This window comes from Echinops telfairi, unplaced genomic scaffold (assembly GCF_000313985.2).
Source record: "Echinops telfairi isolate 266 unplaced genomic scaffold, ASM31398v2 ScPeMD7_2291;HRSCAF=2852, whole genome shotgun sequence".
Lineage (NCBI taxonomy): Eukaryota > Metazoa > Chordata > Mammalia > Afrosoricida > Tenrecidae > Echinops > Echinops telfairi.
In genome coordinates, this window is record NW_022106189.1 from 8,494,338 (window position 1) to 8,517,235 (window position 22,898).

Below are 22,898 nucleotides of genomic sequence, written 5' to 3' on the forward strand. Positions count from 1 at the left end.
TGTTCCTGTGCCTCAGCCCATTTAAGTGTCACTGAGTCAATCCATTTCATTGACGTCCTTCCTTTACTTTGCTGCTCTTCCACTTTACCAAACATTATGCCTTTCTAAAGGGACTGACATTTCCTAACATGTGTAAAGTATGTAAGACAAAGTCTTTCTATTGTTGAAGAGTTCTGTTTTCCCTTTAGTTATACAACTGGCATTACTTCTTCCAATACAGTTGAGTTTGTCCTTTTCACAGCCCATGGTACCTTCAATATTCATTTCTACCACCACAATTCAAATACATCAATTCTTCTTCTGAATTTTTTATTCATTGTCTAACTTTCATATGCATATGAGGCATTGAAAATACCCTAGCATGGGTCAGGCACACCTTAGTCCTCAAAGTTATATCCTTGCTCTTCAAAGTCTAAAGCAGGTGTGTCAACTCAATTAAAACGCGGGCCATTTGGTGCAACAGGAAAGATATACGTGGGCCACATCACATTTACAAATTTTGTTAAATTTATGTTTTGAAGTGAGGATTCAGGAATATGGATAAGATAATTAAAACACTATATAATTGCTTTAATTTAAACACTTATTTTATTTAATGCATTTATAAAAATAAAATTATTCTTTTTTACCTGAAACTTGCCAGCGCTTTCCTCCTACTAGTTTTCACTTACCTCTTATGTTGTGACCAGAAAATATAACAAAGTAACCAGTAAAAAACACAAAATATTGGACAGCTGACAAATGTGATACACAATCGTAATGGCTTCCCTCTCAAAATGTTAACTAGCTCTGTCACTAGGTATGATTCATAACAGCACAACCCAGAGTGCTCTTTTTAACCTTTTCACTATTGGGATCTGTTTACATTATGTGACACTGAAAGTGGCAGACATATCGCTTCCAAAGGTTGCTGGAACTGAGTCATTATGTTTATACATGTCCACAGGCCCCCAGGAAAGGCACTGGGCCATGTGTATACTCGCCTTCAGTAGTTAAAGGGTTAATGAGGGAACTGTGTGCATCAGATTGCCTACATCTCCCTTAAGCGTTATTTTCTTCATAACAATTTTTTTTATTTTCATTTTATTTCAGAGCATCGTGGACCACAAAAAATTACCTCGGGGGCTGCACGCGGCCCACAGGCCACCAGTTTGACAACCCTGGTCTGAAGGGGTCTTGTGCAGCAGATTTACTTCATGCAATATGTCTCTTGACCTTTTGGTTGCTGCTTCCATGAGTACTGCTTGTGGATCCATGCAAGACAATATCCTTGAAAACTTCAACCATTTCTCCTATTGGAGGCGTTACTTGCTCATTGGTTCAGTTGTGAGAATTTTGGTCTTCCTTACATTGTTATAATCCACACTGAAGGCTAAAATCCTTGATCTTCATCAGCAAGCGCTTCAGGCCCTAATCATTTTCAGCAAGCAAGGTTGTGTCATCTGCATATCTCAGGTTGTTAATTAGCCTTCTTCTAATCCTGATACCGCACTCTTCTTCATACAATCCAGATTCTCTGATGATTTGTTAGGTTTACAGATTGAACAGGTATGGCAAGAGGATACAACCTTGACGCCTATCTTTTCCGATTTTAAACCATGCAGTATTCTCTTGTTCTGTTCACACAACTGTCACTTGATCCAGGTACAAGTTCTGCATGAACACAATGAGGTCTTCTGGAATTCCCATTCTTCTCAAGATTATCCATAGTTCATTATAACCCACACATTTGAATGTCTTTGCATATGAAACACAAGTAAGCATCTTTGTAGTATTCTCTGCTGTGAACCAAGATCCATGACATCAGATATAACATCTTTTGTTTCATGTCCTGTTCTGAATCCAGCCTAAACTTCCAGTAGTTCTCTGCCAACCTACTGCTGCAACTCTTATTGTTGGATGATCTTAAGCAAATTTTTATTTGTGTGCGATATCAATTATATTGTCCTAAGTTTGTGCATTCTCTTTCTTGGTTGACCTTCTTTGGAATGGGAACAAATATGTATCTCTTCCAGTCAGGTGGTCAAGTAGCTGTCTTTCAAATTTCCTGACATAGACGCATGAGTGCTTCCAGTGCTTCCTCAATTTGCTGAAACATTTCAATTGGTATTCTATCAATTCCTGGAGCCTTGTTTTTATGGCTAATGCATTCAGTGCAGTTTGAACTTCTTCCTTTAGCACCATTGGTTCTTGCTCATATGCTACCTACTGAAATGGTGGAATGTCAAGTATTCTGTTTGGTACAGTGACTCTGTGTATTCTTTCCATCTTCTCTTGATGCTTCCTGCATCAGTAAATATTTTGTCTACAAAATCTTTCAGAATTGCAGCTTGGGGCTTGATTTTTCCTTGAGTTTTTTCAGTTTCAGATATGCTGAAACTGGGCCTGTTCTTCCCTTTTGGTTTTCAAATTCTAGGCCACTGCACATTTCATTATAGTATTTGTCTTTGTCTTTTTGAGCTTACCTTTGAAAATTTATACTCATCTCCTTAACGTCCTGCTTTTTTCTATTTGCTCTATCTGCAGTATGACTAAAAGCAAGTTTCTGAGTCTCTTCTGACATCCATTTTGATCTTTTCTTTCCTGTCTTCTTAATGGCCTTTTGCTTTCTTCAAGAATGATGGTCTTGATGTCTTCCCACAGCTCATCAGGTCTTCTGTCATTAGTGTAACTTGTCAGTCAGATTGTCCTCCTGTGGTGGCTTGTGTGTTTTCATGCTGGAAGCTTTGCCATTGGCATTTCAAGTGCCAGTAGGGTCACCCAAAGTGAGCAGGTTTCAGCGGAGCGTCCAGGTTAAGAACAGACAATGAAGAAGGACCTGTCTTCCCCATTTTGGAGGAAGAAGTTGCTGGAAACCTCTGTCATAGCTTTGAAACACTGTCAGATATTGAAATCCTAAACAAAGGAAGCAGAACATTGTTGGAGATACTGCTGAAGCACGAGCCCCTCAGGTCCAAGGGCACTCAAAATGAGACTGAAGAGACGATTTCTTCAAGGGGAGTCGACGATTGGGACATGAGTCGGAAAAAGCCTGTGGGAATGGAGCCTTCATGATCTCCATTTGTTGAAGGGGCACGACTCAAGGTAAAGAGAAGTAGCTGCACAAATCTTTTAACAGCTGGAACTTGGAATGTTCAAAGTATGAATTTAATCAAAGTGAAAGTGGTCAAAAATGAAAATGGAATTCATGAAATTGATATCCGAGGCATTAGTCAATTGAAGTAGACTGTTATTGGCCATTTTGAATCAGAGAATCATATGATTATGCCAGGAATAACACAATCAAGAGGAATGGCGTGGCATTGATTATCACAAAGGTTTTTGCTAAATTCATTATGAAGTAAAATGTTGTTTGTTGATAGGATTATATCTATCCCCCTTCAAGGAAAACCAATCAATAGAATTATTATTCAAATTTATACAACAAGCACAAACCTAGTGATGAAGAAATTAAAGAATTCAAGCAATGACCAGTTTTAAATTGGTCAAACATGCCATCAAAATGCATGGATAGTTATTGGTGATTGGAATGCAAAAGTTGGAAACACAGAAGAAAGAACAGTTAGAAAACATGGATTTGGTGATAAAAATGAAGCTGGAGATCCCATGATAGAATTTTGCAAAACCCACCAAATGGTTATAGCAAATACCTTTTTCAATAACATGGAATATACAGAAATCAAAATGATATAGCTGTGGTAAGAGGATCTGGAGAAGCTTAATGTTAGCAGCTAAAACCGGACAAGTGCTTACTGTGTAACAGATCATCAATTGCTCATATGTAAGTTCAGGATAAAGCTGAAGAAAATGAAAACAAGTCCACAAGAACCAAAATGTGCTTGAGTCTATCCCACTTGGATTTCAAAAACATCTCAAGAGCACATGTCACTCATTGAACACTAATGACAGAAGACCTGATGAGGCAGTAGGTTCAGGTCTGAGAGTTCTTATGCTTTGAAATGGGGAAGGGATAGCTGGTCCTTTACAAATTAGCAGTATTCATTGGTTTGTCACAATTCCAGGTTTTATCATTTCTTTCTGAGGAGAGCCACAAGTGGATGACTTTCACAAGCAGAAATGTACCCTTTTACAATTTAGTAAATTAGAAGTTGACATTTAGAAAGTAAGTTCTAGAAGAAGGCTTTTTCTATGTGTTGACTGGTGGAAGGCCCTTGTCTCCATTCAACATCTGTGGAGCCAGAATTCTTTGAGGATCCTCATGAGCTTTGGCATCAATCTTGAAAGTACCATGAACTGTATCCAGCCACCAAATTCTTTTCATGGTTAGTAGTTTATTCTTCTTAAAATTTCTAGGAATATAATCATATTTCCAATACGTTCATACCAGTCAAGTTTCCCTTTGGTCTCTTGTACTAGAAGGCAGGTCCTACAGTGAAGTCCTGTCTGGGTATACTTATTCCGATCCTATCACATGTCAGGATCAGCAAACTGTAAGGATATAGTCATTTGTCTCCTTAATCAGCAACCAATTCTCTCTCTGGTTCTCAGCCTTTCAGCCACATGATCCGTTGGACTTTGTATCCATGGGCAAGAAAGCCAGCTTACTTGTCACTCTTTCCCAAAGTGCCTATGTCAGGCCAGATAAGGAGAAAGTATTCCATAGACTCATTGCTGCTCCTCTGAGTCTTGGTGCTACAGTGTGTGATGCACCTGGTCGTGGCTTTCACTACTTCAAACAGAGTTCTTGAACGTGCTCATCTAAGAGCCTAGCGGTTTCTCTCTCCTCTGCTTTAAATCTATGTACAGAGTTTACAGAGGCTGATTCCTCTGAAGTGGGCAGTTGAGTCCTTCTACGTAGTCTGTTTCCAATCTAGAAGCTCTGCTGAGAACTGTTCAATTTGGGTGACCCTGCTGACATTTGAAATGCCAGGAGAGACTAGTCCTTGGAAAAGAACATCCTGTTTGGTAAAGTGGAGGGGCAGTGAATAAGATGAAACTCCTCAACGAGATGGACTGACACAGTAGCTGCAACAATGGGCTCAAGTACAGGAACAATCGTGAGGATGATACAGGATCGCTGCGCTATGCTAGAGTCACTATGGGCCATAGCCAATTCAATGGCATATAACAACAACAGCCCTACAGATAGTATACATACAAATTGATGAATGCTTAATTACTAGAGGCATTCATGGGGTGTAGGCCTCCCAAGTATGAGGCTAGGGCCCAGAACAATATATGAAATAATTCAGTAATAAGAACTATTTATTGAGTGATTGCCATGGTTCAAGGACTGCTCCAAAACTTCTGTAAATGGTACCTTTTGGACAACCAATGCCCTACTAAGTTTAAATTTAAAGGCCTTTTCTTGGTCAATTATTTGAGTATCTGACAACACTTTGGTGAACACTTCCTTTCTTCTCCTGCTACCTTAGCAAACTATCATTTCTCTCTATTTACATTCTCTTCCTTGTAGGGCCGTCTACGACTTGAACACTGAACATTCAACGAAGGACTCTTGTATTTGCTTTGGATTTATAAATGAACTTAGGTTTGTCAATGCTCCCAATAAGTGTTCACACAGTGGGTTCTGAATCATACCAATCTTAGAGGATAGAGCATAACTGTCACTTTGGCTTCCAAGACTGTAAATCTCAATGGGAGCAAACAGCTTCATCTTTCTCTTGCAGAGTGGCTGGTAGGTTTAAACCTGCTGGTCTTGCAGTCAACATGCCAATTGTAAGCCCTCTGTGAGGCAATCACATTTAACCAATTCTTGCTTTATAAAGTTCATCACACCTGTTCCTTCATTTAGTGGCGTCACTATAGCTCAAGTTTATACCACTTCATGCCCCATCTCTTGCCTGGTTTCTATTCATAGAAAATCCAGTAATTTAAATTTTATTTAATAAAAAGGATTATACACAAATTATATAACAGTTATATGACAAATGAGACTTATACTAGATATGCTACATTGGTTAAATATTTAAAAAAATCAGCTAATGTAACCTAACATACTAAAGAAAATAATTGCATGGATTATGTGGATAGATACAGAAAGAACATTTGAAAAAATCCTCCAGCAATTTTTCATGATGCAAACTCAAAAGTGCATAAAATGTCTGAATGGCCCTAGAAGCAGTAGTTAAGAAATCAAATGATGCATTGTATTTGGAAAATCTTCTGCAAAAGATCTCTTTAAAGTGTTAAAAAGCAAAGACTAAAGTGCACCTCACCCAAGGCATGGTATTTTTATCATCTCATATGCATGTAAAAGTGGGACAATGTATAAAGAAGAGTGAAACAGAACTGAAGTGTTTGAATCCTGACCTTGGTGAAGAATATATAATATGCTAGGAACTGTCAAAAGAACAAATATTCGTATTAGAAGAAGTACAACCAGAGCACTCCTTAGAAGGATGTGTATTCTGGACATGTTACCAGGAGGCAACAGTCCTTCAAGAAGAGTATCATGCTTGGTAAAATAGAGGATCAATGAGATGGACTGACGCAGTGTCTACAACAATGTACTGCAACAGTAATGGTTATGAGTATGGAATACGGCTGAGCAGTATTCTGTTCTATTTATACACGTAGCTGTTATGAATCAGGACTGACTTGATGGCACCTACCAACAACAATCCAGCTAATAAAACCAACCAGAAAATTAAATACAATAAACAAACAAATAAATATAAAAAATTTACATCAATCAAGAAATAAAATAAAAAGTTAATGCACTCTATCATTTGACTATCCACATAAAAAAACTATAAACTATCCACCAAAATTTTACTCAAAACTAAGAAGATATTCAGCTAAGTAAATTAAAATACAGATAAAACAGTGCTGAATGTCTTTTAAATAACACTATCAGACCTCTTTGCTTTTGCTGCCTTGGGTTACCTTAGATGCGAATTACACTGCACACTGAGTTCATTTAGGGTACTAAGTAAAGAATAGCAACAGTAAAAATTCATGTAAGTCCAAAAGAACTCAAACTACATACAGAATTCTTTTTACTCAAACTATGAGCCCGGCACTGTATTTTATTCACATTGTACTCATAATTAATAGCCCTGTAATGTAGATATTAGCAACATTCCCACTGTTTAAATGAGGACATGGAGATTTATGTATTTCTTAGCATTTCATCTGCGTTTTAAAGTACACATTTGGCATTTTTTGGCAGAACAATGGAATAGCAGGATGAGAGCGAGCTTCTAACATCTTTTAGGACGTTGCCTAGAATACTTTATGATCCAAAAAAATAAAAAAATCCTTTTTGACAGTAATCTGGACAAATGATAGGAGACCTGGTTGTGTAGTTACAAGTCGGGCTGCTAACTGCAAGGTCAGCAGTTAAAAACCACCAGCTGCTCCCTGGGAGAAAGACGAGGCTTTCTACTCCCATAAAGAGTTACAGTCTCAGAAACCCAAAGGGAGAGTTCTACACTAGACTATAAGGGTCGCTGAATCAGCATCAACTACATGACAGCAAGTTTGGTTTTTTGGTATTGATAAATGATGACAGAGTCAAATAAATTTTGAAGGCTCCTATCAGAAACTTGATTTATTGTGCAGAGTTTTAATAAAAAACAGAAATCTATATGCCCTTTTGTGGAAAACTCCTAATTGAAATGAGATTTTTTAGGAATTAAAATGTAAATAAAAGATGGTTTTAATATTCAGTTTTTATGAGGTCAGATTAAAACCCCCAATTTTGTCTGTTCCATTTCCTTTTTCTGTTCCATATTCTTGATATATATCATTAATAAAGCTAATTTTTTATATTCGCTAGAAAATCCTTAATAGGCTTCCTTATTTTGCATATCATAAATTACATCTTACTGTATTTGGGAACTAACCACATGCTATGTGAACAGGCATCTCTTAAATCTACAATAGTTTTGAAGACACTAAAGTTATTTCTAATTTGTGACCAGGCAAAAAAAAGACAAAGAAGATGGAAAGTGAAAAAAATCTTACCAAAATCTGCAAATGCTGACTGTCCAACCACTGTCATATCTTGAGGTTTTTCAAGAATACTACTGACAGAAAAATTGCCATCCTATTAAAAAAAGGATATTTTGGATTAGAGCATCATAATTCCAATGCTGGGTGTGGACAAAACATTTAAATACAAACAGGGAAATAATTAACAGTATGGTATTGCACAAACTTCATCCTATCACCTATTCTACTTTTATCATAAAAGAAAGCAGTGTAAAGTAAAAGTAATGAAGATGACCATTTGGAATGTTTTCCTGGCTATCAACTTGGGCATGCTATTCTTTGTCAACTCAACATCATAGTTTCAGACATAATGGGTATCTTCTACTTTTAAGTATAGTTGGCTTTGTGAATGTAAAGAAGTACATAGTTCCTAACTTCTGTGAGCTCAGAACTCATTTGGGAAATGGTCTATAGGTCAAGAAGGCAAATTTTCTTAAGGTAACATATAAACACCTCAAAAATGAAACTCACTGTTATCCCAACTCATAGCCACAATCACTAAGTTTCACAGATTTCAAGGAAAGAATGTTCTGTGTTGGGAATTATTAGGAAATGTGTCAAAATGAAGAAAGAATTTTATTTTTTCTTAAAGGGTCAATTTATTTTCAACTCAAGTTTATGCATCAATGAAAAGAGAAACACAGGCTTACAACATCTGCCACATAGTATCCAGGGACAGGTAACCTAAACACAAAAGGAGAATCCATAGGGGATCCTTCATTCTAGTTACTTTTTCTAAAATGGAGCTATACACATTTGACTTCCCAAATTAATATACATTAATTTCTTTCCTTTTCATAATTTTAGATTGCACATAGAAAACATACACCAAAGCACTGAATTTAAGATTACGACCTCTCAATTTTATACATAGCTCTCTTCTTATCACTCACAACTCTATTCACTGTTTCATATGCTGACTCTGATTCGTATATATGGATATATTTAAAAAGAATTTCTCCCTTTTGTTCCTCTGTAAGTCACGTACCTATGAAATCATTTCTGACATTTATAGAGAGAGGCATCGGTATAAAGAAAGCATATATACCAAATACTTTCAAACCATGAGCTAAGTGAATAAGATTTGCATCTGACAGTCATTTTCCAACCAATTAAATGGAATACTTAAATGGTCGGGAAAGATGCAGGATATGTTTATTTTACCACCATTAAAGCACTTGATGTACATTTCATATTATTTTTCTATATAATTTTTATTTTTATGTGTATTAAACTTTAGGGTGCCTTCTCTTGCCTTGCCTAGTACCTGAAATTACGTTACAGAAATTATAGTCAAGTTCCAAATCTTTGGATGAAATGTCTGCATTTTTCTAAAAAGAAAATGCATTTGATTGAAATGTCAAGTGCATTTGGATTTTAAAAAGATCACAGCATTGGGAATATAGAGGACACAATGTTTCCTGAATGAATGGTAAAAACTTTTCTTAAACTATATGCGACTCATTTGATAATATGCCTTATTAATTCATTACACTGACTTGACTGAGTAAATGACTCCACTGAAGTTGTTTACTTTCATATGGAATTCTGAAATATAAACCGATCTGTAGTCTCTAAATATAACCTCATATATATCTCCTTCAAGAGACATCGAATATTTGTCAGGTAATAGGCTCCCATCCTATGTCTAAGATTCCATATTCACATTGTACATCAACAAAAGAACAAAAACATTTTTCTAATTGTTGGATAAAGATAATATATTTGTTGGAAACTGAGAACCGGGAAGAGCACATGTGGACAAATTCTCTACACACATAATGAGGAATCTGAGAGGCAGACTCTGGTGAAGGAAGGCCTTCCATTAGTGAGCTGGAGATAAATCCCAGTCACGTTCTCCTAACAGAAAATTATTCCCCACAATGTCCCCATAATAATTACAATTTTAAGATGTGCATGCAAGCCAATGGTTGCTACTATACGCTTGAAGGTAAACTGCTTAAAGGCTGTTTGTCATCAAGAGTTATTAGACAACCCCATCCTAAGTACAGCTTACTCCCTTCTGATAAGGATCATAGATTGCTCCACTGAAGAAGAGCTCTGGAAAACCTAAGGTCAAGACAGCTCAGGGACGACCAAGGTTAAGCTGCCGTCTTAAATCTAGAACCTGTCCATCTTGTTACGCATATATCCTCTTGTCATGTGTCTGTCCCTAGCATATCCCTTCCTGTTACATGTATGTGTATGATGTGGCTTGCATTTCTGATATTATATAAGCTGGTGAGAGAATACATTTGCTTTCTCTCTTGATCTTGCCATCGGAAGAGATGAGCCTATGTTTCACCTTGTCTGCCTTGTCTAATGTTTCTTTAATTTCCCCCTTAATTATACTACCAACCCTTAGGACCCATTCAGTTATGGAGGTTGGTCTCCCATATATATTCTTGTCATAGAGCACCTAACGCATATTTTGTGTATGACAGAATCAGAGGAAAAGACAACAGTACATGAATTTAATTTCCCATTATCATTACTTGCTGTTTACTCTAGCTGACCATACAAATCTATGTAATTTAATTTCCATTCAAATTATTCTTATTTACATATTACCTCATAAACATAATTCAATAAACTGCATCATCATGTTATTATTCTCATTGATAATATATTTTCAAATGGGCTGTGACTAGTTATTTTCTAAGATAAGGCTGCTAGGTAGCTAATAATATAAGAAAGGAGAACATGTAATCAATATTCCTTTTCATTCTGAACACACAAGTACACTAAGAGTAAAACAGCACTAGATTAGGAGTTAGATGATATGGGTATAGTTCTGTTTTCATTAATGAGCTGTGTCACTATGGAGCAGTCACTTAGTGCTCAGATTATGGATCTTCCACTGTCAAAAGGAGATCTTGTGTGGTTTCATCAAGGTGTTTGATAAGAGAAAATGGAATGATACACGTGAAAGTGTTATGTAAACTGTAAAGTATTCAGGTATTTCTATGATGACTATCCTGTGTTTAAGAATTACAAGCACTATTTTATAATGGGTGCTATTTGGAACTCATACACTCCACTGTCTGTCCCTCTCGTTACCATGTTATTCTTACTGGTCTCCACTGTTTGTCTGAAGTTCATAGTTGGACCAACTCACTAGGAACTTTATGGAAGTTATATGCTTATTTACTGTCTACCTGGTTTCTAGAATTACAGTGCTATGACTTCAGGGTAGAAACACTTCCCATTCCAACTCCTAGTTTCATTATTTGCTAGCCCATAGACTGGAATTAAGTTAGTTTTACTTTAAGTGTCTGTTTACTGAACAATTTTACTTAGAGAAAAAAATTTAAACAAAATTTTAATGGGGACTAAAAACACATATAACATGCTTATGAACACATTGTGTATAAACTTGGGGGGAGCACATTGCCTAGAGCATACTATACATCCAGTTACTGTATAAGACAAAGTAGTAGTAACCAGTAATATTATTAGTTCTGCTACCACAACTACAACCATTGATGCACCTACAAAACACAATAATAGGAAACATTTTGCAATTTCCTGCTTTAATTCTAACTACAAGTGCTATGTTATAGCAAGTACTCATTCATGGAATACTGTTTCTGTTCTGGCATATCTGCTTTAATATTTAATGTTAAAACTGCAATATTTACAGTGTTAAAAATAATTAGAAAGTAATACATGATATTTATTATGGACCCCTATCTTTGCTTCAACACCTGTAGGGATATTTGGAAATGTTTACAAACATTTTTTGTATGTCACAATTGAGAGAGAGGGGCAATACTATGATCATGTGGGCAAAGGATAGCAGAAATACTGCAGCACAATATGAATTGCATGGAAGCGCTCCTTAAGAAATAATTACCTGGTCCAATAATGTCGCAATGCTGAGATTGAGAAAGGCTGACATAAGGAGATGTGGGTATTGTTCAAAGGCTTGACTTTGACATTCTTCACCAGCATCTCTTCCCAAATTTATGACATTTATCTATTGTCTCCTTTGAGGTCTAATCTTATACTCTTACCACTTTCTTGACTGGCCTCTTATCAGCAATACATTTTATTTCCTCTGCCTAAATTTATTTAGCTTGTGCCAAGCATAAAACCCAAGGTACCTTCCTGTCTTCTCATATTTACCCCTTCGTTTCCATTCCTAACATTTTAACTCCTTTAATCATTAATTGGGAGAAAGATGGGGCTTCCTATTCCCGTAAACTATTATAGTATTGGAAGCTCACAAGGGAAGTTCTATTCTGTCCTATAGGGTCACTATGAGTCACCAGTGACTCAGTGGCAGTGAGTTAGTAGCTAATCATTACTTATTTTCTAGTAAATCTAAGTTAACTGTTACCTCCAGATTTTCCAAGCCCATCTGTTTGATCTACAGCAGTGAGAATAATCGCAATAGTGAAAGTTTTATACATCTTAACACATAATTCTTTTATATGTTCCCAACAGACTTTTAAAAATTGACATTAGTTTAGAAGATGAGATAGATCTTTGCTGATCTTGTCTAAACTAATCCTTCTAACATTTCTTCCAATGTCTCGTGTTTTGACCTGAATAGGTCCCTTTTCACTTTCTAGGTATGTCCTGGTCTCACCTCTTCTTTTTCCCTAATTTAATACACTTCTTTGCCTACCTTTTCTTTCTTCCTCCCAGCCACTAAACTCCTGCTCTTCTAAACAAGCCATGTCAAATGCCACATTTTCCTTTAAGCCAGTGTTTCTCAACCTTCCTAATGCCGCGACCCTTTAATACAGTTCCTCATGTTGTGTTGATGCCCCAACCATAAAATTATTTTCATTGCTACTTCATAATTATAATTTTGGTACTGTTATGAATTAGGCAACCCTTGTGAAAGGGTCGTTGGACCCTCCAAAGGGGTTGTGACCCACAGGTTGAGAACCGCTGCTTTAAGCCTTTATCTAATCTTTGATAGATCAGATAGAAGCTACCATCCCTTTAAAACAATTTTATAACATGACATTTGTACAAACTAGTCTGGATTCCTTGTTTTTTTTTTCCCCATGTGAGTAAATTACTAGCATGTTATTGCTCATACTTCTAATGGAAAAATGTTCCTCCATTTTCTGTAAACTATCCGAAGTAGTAGTAAATCTTGAGTCCACATTTCCGTGTTGTCAGATGCCATTGAGTTAATGCCAACCCATGATGACCCTATGCACAACAGAATGAAACACTGCCTAGTCCTGGACAATCCTCACACTTGCTCTCATGCTTGACGGCATTGTTGCAGCCACTGTGTCAATCCATCTTACTGAGGACCTTTCTCTTTTTCACTGCCCTTCTACTTTACCAAACAGGATGTCCTTCCCCAGGGACTGTTCTCCCTTGACAAAATGCCCAAAGCATGTAAGGCATACCATCTTTGCCTCTAAGGAGCATTCTGGCCTTACTTCTTCCAGTACAGATTGGTCTGTCCTTTTCGCAGTCCATGGTATTTATAATATTCTTCTCCAGCACCATAATTCAAATGCATATATTCTTCTTTTGTCTTCTTTATTCAATGTCCAACTTTCACATGCACATGAGGTGGAAAACTCCAGAACCTGGATCAGGTGCACCTCTGTCCTCAAAGTTAGTCCTGGCTTTTCAATACTCTTAAGAGCTCTTGTGCACCAGATATCCTTAATGCAATGTGTCTTTTGATCTCTTGACTGTGGCTTTCATGAGCACTGATTGTGGATCCAAGCAAGACAAAATTCTTGACAACTTCAATCTTTTCTTCATTTATCATGATGTTAACCATTGGTCCAGTTGTGAGGATTTTTATTTTCTTTACATTGAGTTATAATCCATATTGAAGGCTACAAACGTTGATCTTCATCAGCAAGTGCTACAAGTATTCCTTGCTTTCAGCAAACAAGGTTGTGTCATCTGAATATCGCAGGTTGTTATTAAGCTTTCCTCTGATCTTGATGCCACATTCTTCTTCATAAAATCCAGCTTCACTGATTATTTGTTCAGCATATGGATAGAATAAGTGTGTTAGTCTGGGTTGAGTAGAGAAACAAATCATAGACACTCATATATATAAGAAACGGCTTTGTATGAAGAGTAACTGTATATTAAGAAAATATCTCAGCTCAGTCCAGATCAAGCTCATAAGTCCAATATTAGCCCATATGTCAGATACCAATCTATAAATTCCTCTTCAAACTCACACAACACATGAAATGACACTGAATGCAGGAAGATCACAGGCCAGTGGGTATAAAGTTTTATGGATCAAGTGGCGGTGTAAGCATCTCAGTGCTAGCATGTGTCTCCATGTGGCTTCTCCAGCTCCTGGGCACTTGTCAGCTCCATGTGTCTTGTCAGCAGGAAGGTATTGAAGGGAGTGAGCATGTGTCCCACCTCTAGTGAGCTATATCCTTAGCACCTCCAAATGAGGTCATCAAGCTTCATCCTGATTGACAGGCTAAACTCCACCCCTTTACTCTCAATAGTCTCAAACTGACAACAGATTATGTAATTACCACAACAAATAACTCTGACAGAGACCTTTCTTGATTTTAAACCACGCAGTATTCCCTTGTTCTGTTTGTACAACTGCAAACAGATAAAAGTTCAGAAGAGCACAACGAACTGTTCTGGAATTCCCATTTTTCTCAGAGTTATCCATAGATTATTATGATCCAGATGAGGGCCTTGGCACAGTCAATATAACACAAGTAAACATCTTTCTTGCACTCTTTCCTTTGAGCCAAGATCCATCTGACATCAGCAATGATATCCCTTGTTTCACACCCTCTTCTAAATCCAATCCACACCTTAGGTAACTCCCTGTTAAAGTACTGCTATAACCATTGTTGGATGATCTTACGTAAAATTTCACTTGCATGTGCTATTAGTGATATTGTTCTCTAAGTTAAGCTTTCTGTTGGGACCCTTTTCTTTGGAATTAGTACAAATAAGGTTCTCTTCCAATTAATTGGCCAAGTGGCTGTCTTTCAAATCTCTTGGCATAGACAAATGAGTGCTTCCTTCATTTTTATTAATGATTTATTGTTAACATGCTGTGGTAATTATGTAATTTTATGTCAATTTGAAAATATATAAAAGTGTCAGGGTAGTATTCAACCTCTCAATTAGCTAACAGTCCGATATGCCTTTTTGTGGGCATGGTCTAAGGAGAGCCCAGGGAGCCTCCCTACCTCTCTGCCTTGACATTTTTGCTTTCTGACTCTGAGAGCTGCCAGAGCTCTGTCATATTTCCATAAACTTTGGATCCATTTGACTTTGCACCCACGGGTTTGTGATATTCCTCTATTCTGCATCATTGCATATGACTGCATGAACAGGAAGAGGGACTTGTGAACTACTATCAGACTTAAAAACTTGAGCTAGACTGGGCTGAGATGTTTTCTTGATATATACTTTCTTCTTGATATAAAGTTCTTTCTTTTTTTCTTATTTTATTAGGGGATCATACATCTCATCACAATCCATACATACAACATTTGTGTCCAGCACATTAGTACATATGTTGACTTCATCATTCTCACAACACCTGCTTTCCACTTGAGCCCTTGGTGTCAGCTCCTCATTTTTTTCCCCTCCCTCCCTGCTCCCCCCTCCCCCTAAAGTTCTTTCTTATACATATTTTTGTGTCACTGAATTTATTTCTCTAGTCAACCCGGCCTAACATACATGTGTAACCCATTAATCCAGATATTTACAGAAGAACAGAATTAATCCTTATAGTTCAATAAAAGTTATTAATTTTCTTTAGAGAGGACAATAATAAAGGGGGGAAAATCCCAACCAAAATGTATCCTCTTCACAAAGATTTATCTCCTATTGAGTTGCTTCACTGTCTTATATTAAATCAGCCTAGGCTAAGTGTATAACATATTCTTACGAATGTTTTATGTCTATTACACATCCCTAAAAAGGAGTGATGACACCATGAAACACCTCGAGAGGTGGAGGGATCTGGAAGACATTATGCTGAGTGAAGTTAGTCAAGCACAAAAGGACAAATGCTGTATGAGTCCACTGCTGTTGGAACAAGCAGCAGGTGGGCACAAGCTCAAGCTTGTAGGGCATCCAGTTTGCTGCCCAGTGGGGCCAGAAAGCCTGTTAGAGAATCTGACTGGTGCCAATGAACCATACAACATTTGGTCAAGGTTAAGTATTTTGAAATCACTTTGCCAGAGGGCCCCTCACGTCAACTGGGATCAAATGGTCAAGGGAGGAGAACGGGATTTTTATCTGATGAGTGGCTGCCATGAAAACCTATGAGGAGGTCCCTCCGGACAAGTAGATAGACCTATCAGATGGATGAGGGATATTTATGGGAAAATCAAGTCAGGAGAGGGAAAACAGGGCAAACTTGTCTGGGGAACAGAAATGCATGACTGTCAGTAGGCAAAGCGGGAGGTCTGACCTCCAGTTGGGGGGAAGAATGACTGAAGATGCATTTGTGGGGGGAAGTGTCTCTGGTGGTATGTACTGAATTGGCCCCATTGACCTGGGCTTCTTGGTGCATCACTGGGACACTGAATCCTGGATCTTTAAGGTGCACAGCATGCTCCAGAAGCTGCATCCATGAGATCCAATGCTAAATTTTCACTGTGTGAATTGAACTCTACCTCTGACACACTTATAACTTGAGAACATAAGTTGGAAAACACATGGTGTCTGAGGAAGTGGAAGACAGCTGTACCAAGATTGTTGTAGGCAGACACACATGGTCTTGCTACATCAATGCCCCATATGCTGTAGGAAGATATGTATTACTCTGGCAAACCTGTGACCAACATTCTCAGTGATTCTTATTGTAAATTTCCCTGACAATTAAAACTCATTGTTTGTGTAAATTGTAAATAGCCATGAAAGGATTGATTCTGTACAAGTGAATAATTCAGGTACTATGATATGGAGTTAGCCTACATTGGCCCCAATCCCTCTCTGAACAGGGGCTTAAAAAATTCGTTCTAGGGACTATTCAAAGGCAACATCAAGGGATGATCATTATGCCCCAGAAGGGTTGATTGATAAGAGTCTCTACCATAAATTATCAAGGAGGTTTTGAAAGGCAGGCAAAGGCAGATAAAAAAACAACCAAACAAAGAACAACAAAACATGATCCAGGAATGGGTTTTGGGCTCGCATTAAATTCTAGCTCCAACTTAAGAACAATTAGTTCTTACATCCTGGCCCTGCTCGATACTTGTCTTCCGGATGGGAACAAAATATATGGGTGCTATAGCAAAATGTGATGAAGAAATTAGATGGTGCCTGGCTATCAGATAAAACAGTGTCTGGAGTCTTAGATGCTTGTCTCCAAACAAGCAGCCATCTATGTAAGATGTCAATTAAGTCCACATGGAAGAAGCACCGAAGGACTGTAATTCAGAAGTTGAAGGAGGAATTAATATCAGAGCCTAAATTGTGAGATTCCAGTTTGCAGAAGAATATGGATGACAGTAGGAGCCCAAGATACATTTGCGGACACTATATAGGAATAAGCCTCCGGTGATCTCCCTCAGTCCATAATTGAGGGGTAGGAAGAAAGTGCTTATAAACAGAGTGCATTGGAAAGAGGCGTACAGATGATCAGATGGATAAATCTGACGTGAACAGTTAAAACTTCGTCAGTTGATTCCTCCCCTCTGATGCACACTGGATCTGATCTGGTTTTCAACACTTTCTGTATTTTTGTTTTGTTTTTATGTGTTCATATTAGGGTTCATCTCAGAGGTGTTATGCCTTGGGGGGTTACCCTCTTGTATTTGTCTTACATGCTTTTCTGTGTATGAAACCAAGGATTGATGAACTTATGAGGACAGCAGGTAGTATAAAGGTTTCCGGGGGTGGAGGCAGGGTAGAGTGGTGGTGGTGGTAGTGGGGGTAAAAGGGAGACAATGTCAAGGAGTCCCGGAAGAAAAATAATGTTTGGAAACTGATTGTGGTAGCCATTGTACAATACTTTTTGATGTGATTGATATATGGAATGATATATGTACTAACTCCCAAATAATAATGAATATATAAAATGTGGTCACTAAAAGTCAGTGAAGTTTACCTGTGTCAGTTTTCTTGCCTCCTATGCAGCCTAAAAATTAACTTAAAGATTTTTCCTCAATTAATTTCAAGAGAGAAAGAAAAAGTAGAGAAATGGTATTAATTTGAGGATTTACTCTGTTAATAAAAACAAGAACAACAAAGTGAGCTGATAAAGACATATTTTTCTGGTTTAGATGTTTACTTTTCCTTCTTTTATGAAAAAAGTCACGTAGTTTAAAAGGAGCTATTAGTCATTAGAAGCCTTGATTTTCTCTAAACAAAGCTATTCCTCACATCCTACTTACCAAAATGAAGAAATCCGAATCACAACCAATAATAAAAATTCATTACTCACTGTGCTATAAAAGATCTCTGAGAATAGATACTTTACAATGTAAGCTTACTTTTCACCAGTATTTTAATAAAAATCTATGAAAAGTTATGGACTGATTTGACTTGAAAAATGCAACAAAGAGTAAACTGATAGGAAATAAAAGAATTAAGAATTCATGAGTTTCTACTGTTAAACACTTTACACAGTTTCTTTTCATCTTCACATATATTATATGAACCAGAGATACTTCCACTCATTTTCCAGATGAGGAAAGTGAGGTTAAACACTTGAAAGATAATTGAACTCTGTCACCAAGTCAGCAAGGTTTGCGTGGCCTCGGTGTGCTTGTCTACTATGAATCCTACATTTACACTTTAAGATTCTTCATCAGTTAATCTCAAGCTAAGAAGAACAAAATAAAGTAATGATGTCAATTTGGGAATCTATTCTCAGTTAACAACAACAACAACTAATTATTTGGAAAGACTCCTTAATTTTGATCAACTTGGCATTATATAGTGTCTGTTATTTTTATTTCTTTATATAAGCCTGAAGGCAAGGAGGAAAAATTAGTCCTTTAAAACGCTTTTTCTTCATAAACCATCATGCTGACAAATTAAATGACAGTAACCTTGCTGAACAGCTGACAGCCTAGCAGGGGCCCTGTTAACATGTGCATTAGGGTAGACTGATTGGTTTAATTGGAAGTCATGCTTAAAAACCTGCAGAGGAATTGATGCTGAATGAATCATTTCCTTCTGCAATATTCAGCAATTTGAATGCGGCAATGCAACCAAAGACTCTTAAAGTTGTTATACTTATTGTTGAAACTAACAGACCAAGTGATTACTTTGATTTTATTTTCTAAAATTGTGCACTTTTACTGAAAGCCATCTTTTAAAAATGCTTCAAAGAAATGATTTCTTACCAAATTTTCCCATATTTCAAACTGGGAAGAACCAGAAGCAGACAGAGTAGTGAGGAATAAATCTAGAAAAGAAGGAATAAAATTTAAATTCTGTAGTCATTCTGATATGTACATTTAAAAACTGCAAGAAATGCAATAATCATTAACATAATTTTACTTATACTTTTAAATTTTAACAGACTTGGCCTATCAATGAAAAGAAAGCAGATGAGTATATTAATGCAGTTAAGGAAACTATTTAAAGAAACATTTGGTAGTAATACTGCAAAATATTCATTATTAAGAACAATTATGTGTTCTAGTTTTTATGTTACATTTTTATTCTAAGGTAGATTACAGTGAAAAAACTCTAATCACAGTCACATTTTACTTTCTTATACTAAAAACACTTGTTTATGTATCAAAGAGAGGTTTCAGAATTATTTTACATCATAGTATTACAATATCCAAGATATTTAAGCTTTTTGGTGGATAAGCAACAAGTTATATTTCAAAATATGAATAGAAGAAATGTCTTAATGATAAATTCCAATGAGAAACAATTTTTGTGAAAAATCTAATTATTTTAATTAAGTTTCTTTGAAAAAGAACACATGACAATTAAATCAAACATTCTTTTAATGCAAAGGGCACTGAACTGCAAATATATCCTAATATGATTGGTTATAATGATTTCAAAATAGCAATTTTATTTAGGAAACATGTAAAGTCTTAAAAAGACAGGTTAGGGAGGGAAGGAGGGGTAGAAAGGGGGACTCAATCACAAGGATCTACATATAACCTCCTCAATAGGGGATGGGCAACAGAAAAGTGGGTGAAGGGAGACGCCGGGCAGTGTAAGATAAAATAAAATAATAATTTATAAATTATTAAGGGTTAATGAAGGAGGGGCTAGCAGGGAGGGAGGGGGAGGGGAAAAAGGAAAATGAGGAGCTGATTCCAGGAACCCAAGCGGAAAGCGAATTTTGAGAATGATGAGGGTAACGAATGTATAAGTGTGCTTTACACAATTGATGTATGTATGGATTGTGATAAGAGTTGTATGAGCCTCAATAAAATGATTAAAAAAAAAAAAGAAAATCAAGTGGTGGGGAGGGAAAAAGAGGAGCTGATACCAAGGGCTCAATAGAAAATAAATGTCTCGAAAAGAATGATGACAACATATGTACAAATATGCCTGATACAATTGATTATGGATTATTTTAGGAGTTGTAAGAGCCCCCAATAAAATGACTTTTTAATAAAACAAAACAAAAAAGGTTAACTCATAGGAATATTAAAATGACATTCATCTTTTAGTTTTTAAAAATAGAAATTATCTAAGGTGAGGTGAAGACCATGAGTAGCTTAAAGAAAAGATTTTTTTTTCTCCTCACATTAAAAATGTTTAGAAAACTATCACTCAAGTTTTAGTACATCTTTTATAAAGGCTTCACATAAAGCTTAATGAAGATAACTTATGTAATATCTATAATACAGATTTTCACAGACTACCCAGATAGCTAAGCGATTTGTTCCCTTTTATAATGACTTGAATCTCACACCCTTAACTCATACTAAGTGAAGACATTCCTTAAGTCAATATAGCAAAATGTGCTACACTTGTTTTCATTGTAGTGTAGGTGCTCTACTTATACATGGAAAGTTATAATCTTTTATGAAGTTGATTTCTTTATTCTGTCAACAAATAGACTCAGTTAGGGGAAAACTCTATGAAAATTTCCAAATAATATCGAGATTTGTGCGATGAAATACTTACTGGTACTACTCACTCCACGTAGCCTACACATTGAATTGTATGATATGTGAATTATATGAGGGGTTACCCCTCAAAAACTGGAATTGTACTGGGCAGAGTTGAACTTTCATAGTATGCATTTTTCCCATTAGGCGAGCATTAAGCAACTCGCTCTGAGTTAATGCACCTAGTGGCATTGCCTGGGAAGGTTCCCTCTGGTTGCAGTGAATTTTTTTGTAAAAGCAGTTTCACACTAACCTCATTTTTTGTGATGGCCGATATAACAGAACAGTGTGTGGCTGTAAAATTTTGTTTCCTGCTTGGGAAAAATGCCGCTGAAACTGTAGTGATATTGAAGCAGAGCACCACAGGAAAAATTTGAGTGTATGAGGGGCTTTCTTGTTTCAAAAAAAAGTGGAAGGTCGGGTAGAAAGGGGGAACCGATTACAAGGATCTACATATAACCTCCTCCCTGGGGGATGAACAACAGAAACGTGGGTGAAGGGAGACGTCGGACAGTGTAAGATATGACAAAATAATAATAATTTATAAATTATGAAAGGTTCATGAGGGAGAGGGAGCGGCGAGGGAGGGGGAAAAATGAGGAGCTGATACCAAGGATTCAAGTAAAAAGCAAATGTTTTGAGAATGATGATGGCAACAAATGTACAAATGTGCTTGACATAATGTATGTATGGATTGTGGTAAGAGTTGTACGAGCCCAAATAAAATGATTAAACAAACAAAAAAAGTAAAATGTCAATTGATGAGAATCTTCATTCTGGACCTCCGTGAACTTCCTGAACAGAAAACTCAGTATATTTCAAGTTCGTTCCAACATGTCAGAATGTTAATCAAGCTTCTATTTAGAGGTTCTGAAAAGATTGCGTAACAGCATGTGACATCAAAGGCCGGGTTTGTGGCAGACAGAGATTGGGTTTGTCACCGTGACAATGCACCTGCTCACACAGCCATCTCAGTGTAGCAGTTTTTGGCAGAAAAAACAGCATGCCTCTCTTGCCCTTAGACTTGTTTTTGTTTCCACAAATGAAGAGGGACATGAAAAGATACTGATTTGATTAAGTAGAAGAGGTAAAGAAAAAAACAAGGGAGCTTCTGGCATCTCTCAAACAGATGAGTTTGAAAAATGTTTCCAAGTATGGAATCACAGATTTGACAAATGTATTAAGTGTAATGGAGAGTACTTTGAAGGCGATATGGTTGTTTTATAAACAAATATAAATATATAGACTTTGGAGAAAAATTTCACTTTTGTGGGGGGAGTAACTCCCCCATATACCACTGAAATTATTAAATTAAAAAAACAAACAAAAATAAAACAAAACAAAAGATTCACATTTGATCTCATTTATCTTCTTCCTTGATGTTGGGCAAGCTTCTTAGACTGACATGTGATGGTCTCCTACTATGTTTCCAGGCTCATTTCCCAATCCTCCTTCACAGGCTTATGTTCCAGATAAAGTCACTTATTTTATCATAAGTAGGGGCTTCAAAAACTTCGTGGAACATTTCCATTATTTTTCTGTGAACATTTTGAAGACTCCTCATATTGTTTTTAACTTATTTGTCTCTGTATATGCCATTCCTTTTATCTGCAGCCATCTAGTAAATGAATTCTACAAAATAAACTCAAATGTCCCTTAGGAATAGTTTTCCTCCATTGTTACCTCACTGTGGTAGATATCTGTTGAAGTGGCTTTAAAATGTCCCATCATATTCTAGTTTCACATCTGTCTTTTGTGAGATTTTTGAGAGTAAGAGTTATGTCCAACTAATTTTTATATTCCAGCGCTTTCTATGTGCTAGGAAATAACATGTGTTAACATATGCTCCATATATCTTGTGGATTTTGTAAATCTGCTTGGACT

The 22,898-nt window shown here is 36.7% G+C and overlaps 1 protein-coding gene across 1 annotated transcript in view; it reads right to left on the bottom strand.

Annotated features, from left to right (window-relative positions):
- ITFG1 (integrin alpha FG-GAP repeat containing 1) overlaps positions 1-22,898 on the bottom strand; it is a 237,140-nt gene that overhangs the window by 143,205 nt on the left and 71,037 nt on the right. The window contains exons 7-8 of the mRNA XM_004704695.4: positions 19,272-19,333; positions 7,954-8,035 (exon numbers count right to left, since the gene is read on the bottom strand). Of these exons, the coding sequence (XP_004704752.1) occupies positions 7,954-8,035; positions 19,272-19,333 (144 nt within the window). The remainder of the gene's footprint in view (positions 1-7,953; positions 8,036-19,271; positions 19,334-22,898) is intronic.